We start from the raw sequence: 12,209 nt of genomic DNA on the forward strand, positions 1-12,209 counted from the left end.
AATAACGACTAGATTAACCTCAAACTTATCGAGTGTTACTGTTGCAGTCTTTTTTTCACAGAAATTCTTAATAAAAATGAATGAATGTATTTTACAAATTCCCTGAATTTAATCAGTGAATCTGTAAAAAAGATCTTAATTATTTCAGGGATTTTGTAAAATCACTGGTCAAAATCAGGGATTTTATAAAATCACTAATCAGTTCAGTGATTTTACAAATTCCCTGAAATTTCAGTGATTTTACAAAATCACTGATTTCACAAATTCCCTGTAACATATACAATAACAGAACAAAATCCTTTTTTTCATAACATTTCACTCACTAATGAAGTAGAAAATTCATTCTTTTGATACATTTATATTGTTATTGAATTTAATAATATGTTGAATTCAAATCTATCAGGAGCGGTTCCAGTCATTTTAAGAAAGGGGTTCGCAACCCAGGAAAAAAGGGGTTTTCAACTATTTGTCCACATTCAAATGCATTGATTGTCCAAAAAAAGGGATTCCAACTCCGGCACCCCTTCCTCCACTGAATATTAAATTCATGTATTTGACAGCAAACGTGCGATTTTCCCGAAATGTTTAAAGGGGGATTGGGGAAATGAAATGGCACCCAAGAACGGTCGACCTGGTGTCAGGTCAAAAAAATGTAAACCTTATTTTAATCAAGATTGTTATTTAAAACGTAAAGCATATCGTAAATGTAAAAATCTCCACTGGAGATTACAAAGGGCTGAAACAAAAGAAAATCTCATCGCTAGTAGTAGAGAGTATAAACGTACGCTTAACAAGCAGTTTAGAGAATATCAGAAGTCTGTTATAGACAAATTGAAAAACTTGCGTAAATCTGATTCGAAAGCATACTGGTCTCTTTTGAACAAATGTTATACAAAAGGTAACAAAGCTGTAAATAAAATTGCTATGGATGTATTATATGATCATTTTAAAAATCGTAATGCTCTTGATGAGCAGGATGATAATGATATTGTATTACCTAATAATATTACTGATTATAATATGGAATTAAATCAAGATATTACTGAAGACGAAGTATTATATGCTGTCAAATCATTGAAAAACAATAAAGCATGTGGTGGTGATCTTATATTGAATGAATTTTTTAAATATGGTACAGTAAAGTTAATGCCTGTTTTTGTAAGAATATTTAATATTGTATTTCATAGTGGTATTATACCTGATAGTTGGTCAGAAGGTTATATATGTCCAATATTTAAGAATAAAGGTAATCCAAATGATGTGGATAATTATCGTGGAATTACTATTTTAAGTTGTTATGGTAAATTATTTACTTGTATTTTGAATAATAGGCTTCATACATATTTAAAAAAATTCTGGTTTATTGTGTGAAGAACAAGCAAGGTTCAGAAAAGGTTATAGTACGGCAGATCATATTTTTAATTTGAAATGCTTGATTGATTTATACTTACATAGAGGTAGAAAATTGTATTGTGTATTTGTTGACTATCGAAAAGCTTTTGACTCTGTCAGAAGAGTATATTTATGGCAAAAACTGTTGAAATGTACCATTGATGGCAAAATGTTTAAGATTATAAACAGTATGTATAACAATGCAAAGTCTTGTGTGAGACAAGGCAACTCTTGTTCAAACTTTTTAAAATCCAATGTTGGTGTACGCCAAGGAGAAAATCTATCTCCTGTATTGTTTGCCATTTTCTTAAATGACTTGGTCGAATTTATGTCACATTCATATAATGGTTTAGTTGATATGAGTATTGCAGCACGTCTTCTTGATACTGATGAAGTCGCTGTATATTTTCGTTTATATTTGTTATTGTATGCAGATGATACTGTAATTTTAGCCGAATCGGCAGCAGAGTTACAAGCCTCATTAAATGCCATGTATTTATATTGTCAGACCTGGAAAATGCAAATTAACATATCCAAGACAAAAGTTGTAATATTTTCAAGATCTAGACTTAACAAATGATATCGGATATGTTCCTTACGTCGTAACTACAATCCCCTTCCCTTTCATGAATATGACCTACCGAATTAGACTATTTACCGGATTTGTAATCACTTAAGCAACACGACGGGTGCCACATGTGGAGCAGGATCTGCTTACCCTTCCGGAGCACCTGAGATCACCCCTAGTTTTTGGTGGGGTTCGTGTTGTTTATTCTTTAGTTTTCTATGTTGTGTCGTGTGTACTATTGTTTTTCTGTTTGTCTTTTTTATTTTTAGCCATGGCGTTGTCAGTTTGTTTTAGATTTATGAGTTTGACTGTCCCTTTGGTATCTTTCGTCCCTCTTTTTTTAACACAGATAATATGAACTTTAAATATAGTGGTGAAAGCCTTAATATTGTTACAAATTTTCAATACCTTGGTATTATATTTTCATGTAAGGGTAATTTTAATGACGCCAAAGCACATCTTGTACAGCAAGCAAGAAAAGCCATGTTTATAGTCTTAAGAAAGGCTAGGAAGTTGAATTTACCAATTGATATGCAATTAGAGTTATTTGATACAATGGTTGTACCTATTTTGTTATATGGTGCAGAAGTATGGGGTTTTGAAAATTGTAATATTTTAGAAAACTTGCATATGCAATTTTGTAAAATAATTTTGAAGGTTAAAAAAAGAACTGCTCATTGTATGATTTATGGAGAATTGGGTAGAATACCATTACATATTCTTATTAAAGCTAGAATGGTTGGTTTCTGGCAACGTATCATGTGTGGTAAAAGAGAAAAAAAATCATATACACTGTATTCTATATTGTATCAGCTTAGTAAAAGGGATATCTATCACTCTAAATGGTTGTTAGAAATTAAAAGTACTTTATATGAATGTGGATTTAATTTGATAGGGGATGATCAAATAATTGCTAAATCTGATAATATTAGTAAGAATGTCAAGAAATGTTTAAGTGAGAAATTTATGTTGAACTGGAGTAATAATGTTATGAATTCTGCAAAATGTCTTAATTACAGAATATACAAATCTGATTTTTGGTTTGAGAAATATTTATCGTTGTTACGATCTGATCTAAGAATGTATTTATGTAAATTCCGTTGCCTTAGTAATAAATTGCCCATTGAAACGGGCAGATTTTTTAATATTGATAGTACTGAAAGACATTGTAATCTTTGTAATGCTAATGAATTTGGTGATGAGTTTTATTACTTATTCAAATGTATCTTTTTCAACAATGTAAGAGCTAAATTTTTACCTTTAAATATATGTAATAACCCAAATATTTTAAAATTTAAAGAATTGATGAATACATCAGATTTATTTACACTTACTGGAAATAGCAAAATTTTGCAAAAGTGTTATTAAAACCTTTTAATACATGTGCTTAATCATGTTACTATAATTTGTACGTCCTGTCAAATATCTGCATTAATTATATATACTATTATTGCACCTTTGTTAACCATGTTGTTCTAATGTAAATATGTTCACACTTTTATTGTTTGTTAAAAATGTTGTACTAACATACCCCATGTGGGGGCTTTAGTGAAATAAAATGTCTTATGTCTTATGGCACATCCTGCATTTTTTCTTCAAAGTGTAGATCACAGCCTGTTTATTTCAAATCAATTAAGGCCCCCTCCCGCTTTCCGTTTCACCCATTAAATTAAACGTTAGCTTACTTACCACTAAAATATTTCTTTAATATATAACATTTCAACGAAGTTGCATTTAAAAAAATTCTCAAACGTGATAACATTAGTCTTATACTTGAAATGGTTCTTTTATTTGTATCAAATTATTAGATTCCTGATTTTTTTTTCTAGAAAAAAAACTCCGTTGAAGGAAAATGAAAAAAAGGTGTTTATTCTATAACTTACATTTACTGATTTGAGGCCATTTAAGTTTCTCAAATGTTCAGTCTTGCAAAATGTAATACTTCTTCCTTGAAACGTCGTACACGTCAGATACAAAACAAAAGTAACAAAAAAACAGGCCGGAAACAACCTGCCGTATAGTTTTTTCTGCACTTGTAGTCAGGTCAAGGTCCTCGGCTAGCGCCGCGGACCTTGACCTGAATACTCGTGCAGAAAAACTACCCGGCAACGGTTGTTACCGACATGTTTCTTTGATACCTTTGTATTGTATCTAATACATAATGTTGTTTTTAACATTGACTATGCAAAAATAGTAGCCTGGGTGAGAGACAATAGTGCACGACCTGAAAGGGAGTGCACTTTTGTCTCAAACCCCGGCTACTATTTTTCATAGTCAATGTTAAACACAACATTTATATCATTATTATACTGACTGTTAACTATTTCAAATAGTGTTAATTGTGTATTTCTATGTGCTTCATAGTATGAAAAGAAGCTCTGTATGTAACTTTACATAATATATGCTGTCTTAAAGAAATTTGATTTTGTCTTCTTGACTGTTAGAAAGAGTTACAAATAAGTAGACTCAAAAGTAAATGGATTCATTTATTTTCGTGGGTACCAATTTTCGTGGATTGCGAAAAACTCACATATTCGAGGATATTTAAATTCGTTGTTTTGGAAAAGTTTGCATGCATTCCTTAGGGAAATTTGTATTTCGTTGAACATTTAAATTCGTGGTTCCCCTGTTCCCACGAAATCCACGAAAATTGATATCCAACGAATATTAATGAATCCACAGTACGTGTTTTGAGGCGAAAGATTGATCTTAAGTCTATTTGAATAAAAATCATTATTGACTAGTTAAACAAGTAGAATCCTGCTAAAGCTGGTGCTAGATGTTGTCTTAAACTTGCAATGAATTACCTATGTTTTGCTCATTGTTGAAGTTATGAACTTATGTTCACTGTAAGATGAAGCAGTACTAAAAAGGCATCGTGTCATAGCTTTTATTGTCCGGTATTGTTTTGGATTTTGTCTTTGTTAACTCCATACCCCTTCCCTTTCTTCTTCTTACCATTTTCCGAAGTAAAATAACTTACAAAAACAGTGATGTGATCATAACTATTTAAGTATTCAATCAATTTTAGCTACAACGGCATCAGTAAACAGAAGCAAACAAAGAACAAAAACGTAGTACTAAAGACTCTGAAAGTGTCAGAAAAAAATAAATGATATCTACTATTTTCCCCTTGTTGTATAATAGTTAATTAATTGTCAGGCTAATGAATCCAACAAATTTCTCTGTCAAAGCAACTAAGCTCCGCCTTTTCACGTGAAATTGACAATGATTGACGTGAAAATCAATGGCCGTTTGCAACAGCAAGGCATACTATTTTCGCAAAGTGCAGTTAATGCTATATATTCTTTAAAAAACTGTGCAAAAATAGATCAATTTTACTGTAGAAGGACATTACTACAGGAAGTATAATAATAAATTGTAATCCTAGTACCTTTGATAACTAATATGTTTAATCGGCTTGATCAAGATAAAGATTTGGTTCTAAGTCTAAAAGCAACACATATTTTCAAAGTCTGACAGATCGTATTAATTAGTATTGGTAAAGAAAATTCATGACAAAGACGACTTTTCATGTTTGTAACATCTGTGTTTCGCTGTGGTTACTGCTTTCACGAGTAAATGTTCACATAGATCTTAACTTGTCATCGGGTTGATAACTTACTTCAAAAAAGTTTCTTGAGAAAAGAAAAAGTGAAACCAGTTTGTGTATTTTTTTAATGTCGTACTTTTTTCATGTTTGATTGTTGTTTTTGCTCTAGTACAAGCATGCTAGCGGAATTCATAAAAACATAATGTTACCTGGAGGAAGCTGTTTATGTTCAACACAAGTTTCTACTAATAATTGGAGATGCAAGTCAAATAAACAATGGTACTTTTCAACTGTAGAGCAACTAATTAGTTTCGATCTTTCTTGTCTTTCTTTAAATGTACGTGGACAGCGATCAACCACTGTGCGGTTAACTATTCCGAGGAAGTTTGCATTTTTTGGCACCAATGTTACCTGTAACAAATAACTAGAATCAGATTGATAAGATATAGGTTATTCTTGCAAATATGCAGGAATGATTAAAAATGATATTTCTATTTGCATACTATTTTACTTTGTCACATTTTTTTTCAGTTCTGAAACAGCTTTCAGAGTTCTCAACAGTAGCCGAATACATTTTCTGTGGATAATTAGATTAATTTTGCCAATTTTATTGCAGCATGCAGATACGCATTTTTTTCAACTTTTTCAACTGATGTCTCGTCAATGATGCTCGTAACCTAAATAATTGAAAATCCGAAACAAAATACAAACGGTGAAGAGTTCAATGAGGATTATAAGCATCACCAATATTAAGGGCAATTAACGATACAGTTACAGGAAAGGTAATGACGTTGCTAACGTAAATAGTTATTTTTAAACTATGACTTATCGGGAAAAGATTTAAAAGTTTTCGACTGAGTTTTATCATTCAAACTTATTAAGCTTAAAAACGAGTTCATGGACCCCTCTTTTTTTTTAAAATAAAATTTGGTTTGATTCCGTACATTGTAAGAAGATTATATGTGCCAAGTACTTAATTTTATGAAAACATCAATAGTGCAATTTGTTTAAATTTGATAAATATACAGCAAATATTGATGTTTTTGTCTACATTCATGAACATTTGATAGATATCGGTTATTTGAAAAAACAAAATGCACAAATTTAAAGAACATTTATGTAAAACAGAATTTACAAATAATTTAACAAAAAACAGCTTGTGTTTGTTTTTTAAAACAAAAAAGTTATGCATTTCCGTCGAATGGAATAATACGTCCACAAATCCAAATGTTGAGCAGATATAAAATTTCTAGCTCATTTTACTAAAAAAAGTAGCGCATGAAGGTATATCTTTATAACATATTCGATTTAATCGAACAAAAAATTGTCAGCAACATTTCAATATGGTATCAAAACTGTATCGTATGCCTTTAAAGTCTTGAAGTTGACTTTCTTAAAATCTATTAACGTAAGAATAGCATATCAAATGAATAAAGTTGTGAATGAATTTTAAGGAAACCTACAAATGTCATACACATATGCAGGGTTAAGGCAATAATAATAATAATAATAATAATAATAAAAACATCTGGAGGACAATGCATGGTCTTCTGTCTTCTGTCTTCTACACGTCTCAGCGATATGTTTAGTTATCCATTGCTTCGATTCTAGAATAAATCTAATAGAGATTATAAAAATTGTCTATACTTATAGGAGTAAATTCAGTAAATAGATATACGTCATCAGGGACCGCCCATTTAGGGGGACCACCTATTTAGGGGAGAGCTTTCTGTCTAAAAGTGAAGTCATGTGCTCTTCTGATTGGTAGATAATGTTTGTAATAAATATTTTTTGGTAGATGGATCAAAACTAGAGTTGAAAAAAATAAAAATAAATGCTGAATGTACTAGTTTTTTTTACTACAGGGTTTAAAAGTAATGGGGGTCAGTATGGGAATTCAGTGCGAATCTACATTGTTTGTAAACAACGCCATGTGAATGCCCAAAAATGCCGCATGACCCTATGTTTTGATTGTTGCAAAAGATAGGGCTACATGTGTACTTTCATGAATGATATATGAAAGTTTCTAATTTCTAAAGGTAAATCAGGTGTAAATTTAATTCCATACATAGATTATTATTATATAAAAGTCAATGGGAGGTTTTTAACTGAATTTACCCCTATATCAACATAATATATCTGGGTGATATACTAAAGATTTACCAATAAGTGAAATCGCTAACTGTTCTTGTTGTATAGGACTAAAAAACTATAAAAATGACAGCATACCCAATTAGTTTTGAAAACTTGAGATGAAATTTTTATTAAACAATGGTCTTTCTGTTCCAAATTGGGAAAACTACTTGATGATTTACAGTCAAACATTGGAAAATGAATAAACTTCATCAAAGAAAAATACCTATATTGTTCTGTTACTTACAACTAGGAATACAATAAAAACTTCCATTAGTTTGTAATCTAAAATAGAAATTGCAGTGTTGTTAAACTCTGTTTACTTAACACATAAATGGTTTATAGTGTAATACTATTAATAAAACAACATTAAAGGTACCAATGTTGATGCTATAGACGCGCATTTATTCGATTGGTAGACCAATTTGTGTTGTTTAAAACACAAGCAATTCTGCAATCATTAATTATATACAACGTTGGTAATTATTATATCTGAACATATCTATGATACAAATATCACTTTAAAATCAGTAACTCAAAATTAGACGTTCATTTGCATAATATGGTTTCATGTATCCGCATTGTCGCTTGATAGCGCTACATAGGGTATTGAACTGACTGTATTACTTCATACAGAATTAGCGTACGAAAATTGCAAGTGGAAGCTTGAGCTGAATATAAAACCAGTACATACATGTAGCCAGAATCACAAATGGCTGACATAGTCGAGCGTTTCGTCTCGTCATGTTTTATAGACTTCTCCTTTTTAATTCACCTAAGAGGTCGGTATTAGTATACATACTTTTTTGCCATTTTTGCAATTCTTTCCTATGTTTATGCTTAAACACTCATATATCATAGATGCAGCATCAATGCTTTTTTAATTGGAGTTGAATTACTAACATTTGACATTCAGGTTGCATTTCTGTGAATATTGACAATGCAATTATCTCATTGGGAATCATTCTGTATCTTCTAAGTTTTATGGGAACGGCTAATCACTTGTTTTACATTGTCATTTTATGTATACTAGTAAACAAAGAAATCATGAAACCCTTGCGAAGCAATATATAAACAAATGTGTCAAATTACAATGTACAATGTTCTTTTTAGATATACTATGATTTGAGCAATACCTTGTTTGATTTTTGTTTTGTTTAGCATGATGTGTAAGTTATTATGCATGGCATCGATTATTTAACAAGTTGTTGCTACTATTTGTACCATCAACTGAAAAGTCTTTTTTGTTCAAAGTAAACTTTGGTTTACTAAATCACTTTCAAGACTACAAATTTGTTTATTTGTAAGACAATGTTGCATACGATGGCATGTCTGGTCTGATTTACTGACCATTGCTTTATATGTTGACAGTCTTAAGGATATAGTTTTACTACAAGTATCTCATAAAGTTCAACCTCTGATAAATCCTGCGATTGACATGTACACCTTACGATTATTCAATGCATTGGATTATTTGATTTACATGAAACAAAAATAAAAACTATATCGCCATTTTACTTGCTACATGTTTCGTCTTTGAACGAGTGAACATATCTATTTATATAACCGACAGAAACATATTTATTTTGAAATTTTTATTGTATTTAACCTTAGCTTTAATATAAATTTTAACAATTACAGGTATGCATGTAGTTTCTGCTAGTTTCTGTCTTACCTAGTTTCTTCTTCGATTCCTGCATACAACTTCCCGGTTTTAATTTGTAAATAGACTGAATTTAATCGGGTGGATTTATTTATAGTTCAGGTAGGTAATAACTTTAAACAGTTTAAGTGACTAATAAGTACGAGAATTAACCGGTGAAAATATTTGTTTTCCTTTGTTTCGTTTTTTTCTAACAATAATAAGCAACATGTTTGACTTTCCTTTGAATTATGTAACTTTGTGACCCACTTCCTTTTTTTGAAATTATAGTACTTACATATCATAATTTCTTGTTTGAAACATAACCACCTCTTAAATAAACTCATCAAAGATACCAGGACTAAATTCAGTATATACGCCAGACACGCGTTTCGTCTACAAAAGACTCATCAGTGACGCTCGAATTAAAAAAGTTAAAAAGGCCAAATAAAGTACGAAGTTAAAGAGCATTGAGGACCAACATTCATAAAAGTTTTTCCAAATACAGCTAAGGTAATCTATACCTGAGGTAGAAAAGCCTTAGTATTTAAAAAATTACAAATTTTTATAAACAGTTAATTTATAAATGTAACCATATCAATGATAATACTTACATACTATATATAATGTAACAGATTCAATAAATAAATATATATAATTAACAATCAATTTCACACAATCTTTCGTTCTCATCATTATTAGTGAAAAATTATCCAATACATTATCCTCTCATTATTATATATATATATATATATACACACATAGATTGAAAGGGGGGCCTAGATAAAATGTAAGTGTACTTGTATTGTTTAAATATGTATTCTCATTGTTTGACCTCATGATGTAATTAATGAATCCAACGAATAAACTATAAATCAAAATCACTAAAGAAATTATGTTTTATTTGGCTGTAAATTTGTCATGGCATTATTGCAAGAAAGAAACACAATCAACTTGTCAATCAAAACTTGATGACGATTGAATTACTGAAGGATTATCCAGCAGTAACAAAGTTATATCAGGAGCCACTGGGTAGTCCATAGCAGCTTAAAGTAAATTCCGCCTGTCCATTCACAATACAAAAAAGCTCCAAACTCAGTCTGTTATATATGCCATGACGCTGGTTCTATAATCATTCTTCCAAAACTGAAACGATAAATGAAAAGCAGCAGAAAATATTCATAATGGGGAAAAGGGAGGGCGGGTAAATTCTATAGCTTTGGTCAAGCTCCGTGTAAGGTTTGAATTCAAATGACCAAACCACACGAGGTAAATTGCACGGACTAACATTTCGCGGGCTAAACTAATTAGCATATTAAAGTGACCAGTATAAAATGAATCGAACACACCGTCAATTTAAATCAATAATAGGCATACCAAGTTATATAATTACAATAACTGAATTTAATTATTATTGAATTAAATTCTATTATTGTATATATATATATATACACACATAGATTGAAAGGGGGGCCTAGATAAAATGTAAGTGTACTTGTATTGTTTAAATCTGTATTCTCATTGTTTGACCTCATGATGTAATTAATGAATCCAACGAATAAACTATAAATCAAAATCACTAAAGAAATTATGTTTTATTTGGCTGTAAATTTGTCATGGCATTATTGCAAGAAAGAAACACAATCAACTTGTCAATCAAAACTTGATGACGATTGAATTACTGAAGGATTATCCAGCAGTAACAAAGTTATATCAGGAGCCACTGTGTAGTCCATAGCAGCTTAAAGTAAATTCCGCCAAAATTACAAGTTGAGTAACTAGTTGCACAACTTGTAATCCGCCATAAAATTTACCGCATGACAAATTTAACAGCAAGAATCACCATCAATCAACTTCAACATCATTATCAACTTCGATGTCATTATCAACTTCAACATCATAATCAATTTCAACATCAACAATATTAACAACATCATTATCAACTTCAACATTACCAACTTCAACATTATTATCAACTTCAACATTATTATCAACTTCAATATTATCAACTTCAATATTATTATCAACTTCAATATTATCAACTACAACATTATCAACTTCAACATTATTATCAACTTCAACATTATTATCAACTTCAACACAAACATCAAAAACTTCAACATCAACTTAAATTCAATACTTAGAACTTCATTAAATTGATATTCATGTGGCAACATCAACATAAACCCCAGCTAAAATGCAATACTGTCAACATCTAAGCTATGTTATTCATTGTAAGGGAAAACCAAACAATGAGGAAATTTAAAGAAAATATATACATAACATTTTCAGAGCTCCTGGAATACACCCAACTATCTCTAATCCGAACGATGCACCTATAAGTTTAATATGACAGCTCCTATGACAATAAAAGAGCCAATTACCCAAATATCTTTCAGGTACCCTGTAATTAAGTGTTTCAACTATACAAGGTTTGTTCATACATAACCTTTTTAAAGTGTATGAAAATGTCCATCGTCTTTGTGTCTCAGCAATGTAGTCCGACATCAACCGGACAGGACAAATTGAAGTAGTTTATTCTTTTCCAGAATTGTCGTTACTGAATTACCCAGCTGATCTGTTTTCTGAGAAGGAACTTTTATAATAAGTGACCCTGAATAAGCATCAAATTATATCTTGGATCGTTTTACAATAAGATTTTCATAAAAACTTGAATTTGCAATTTCTCCAAAACTAAGAAACCCAAAATTCTAGCTGAAAATGAAGCTTTGAATAAACATGTTTCATATATTGAATAACAAACTAAATTAAGCGCATCTAAAAGTCTAGTTAATAAACCAATAGTAATAGGCTTACGACAGACGTGTCGCTTATGTCACTGAGCATCTTTTGAACAATAAAAGAATGAGTGTCGTCCAATAAACCATTGATCTTATGATTAACATAATGCCTGAAAGGTA

The 12,209-nt window shown here is 30.7% G+C and overlaps 1 protein-coding gene across 1 annotated transcript in view; it reads right to left on the reverse strand.

Annotated features, from left to right (window-relative positions):
- The window catches only part of LOC143066245 (uncharacterized), a 32,684-nt gene extending 23,325 nt beyond the window's left edge, over nucleotides 1-9,359 (reverse strand). The window contains exons 1-3 of the mRNA XM_076239236.1: nucleotides 9,322-9,359; nucleotides 7,894-7,931; nucleotides 5,723-5,924 (exon numbers count right to left, since the gene is read on the reverse strand). Of these exons, the coding sequence (XP_076095351.1) occupies nucleotides 5,723-5,924; nucleotides 7,894-7,931; nucleotides 9,322-9,346 (265 nt within the window). The 5' untranslated portion in view covers nucleotides 9,347-9,359. The remainder of the gene's footprint in view (nucleotides 1-5,722; nucleotides 5,925-7,893; nucleotides 7,932-9,321) is intronic.
- Between the last annotated feature and the right edge of the window lie 2,850 nt (nucleotides 9,360-12,209).

This window comes from Mytilus galloprovincialis, chromosome 3 (genome assembly GCF_965363235.1).
Source record: "Mytilus galloprovincialis chromosome 3, xbMytGall1.hap1.1, whole genome shotgun sequence".
NCBI lineage: Eukaryota > Metazoa > Mollusca > Bivalvia > Mytilida > Mytilidae > Mytilus > Mytilus galloprovincialis.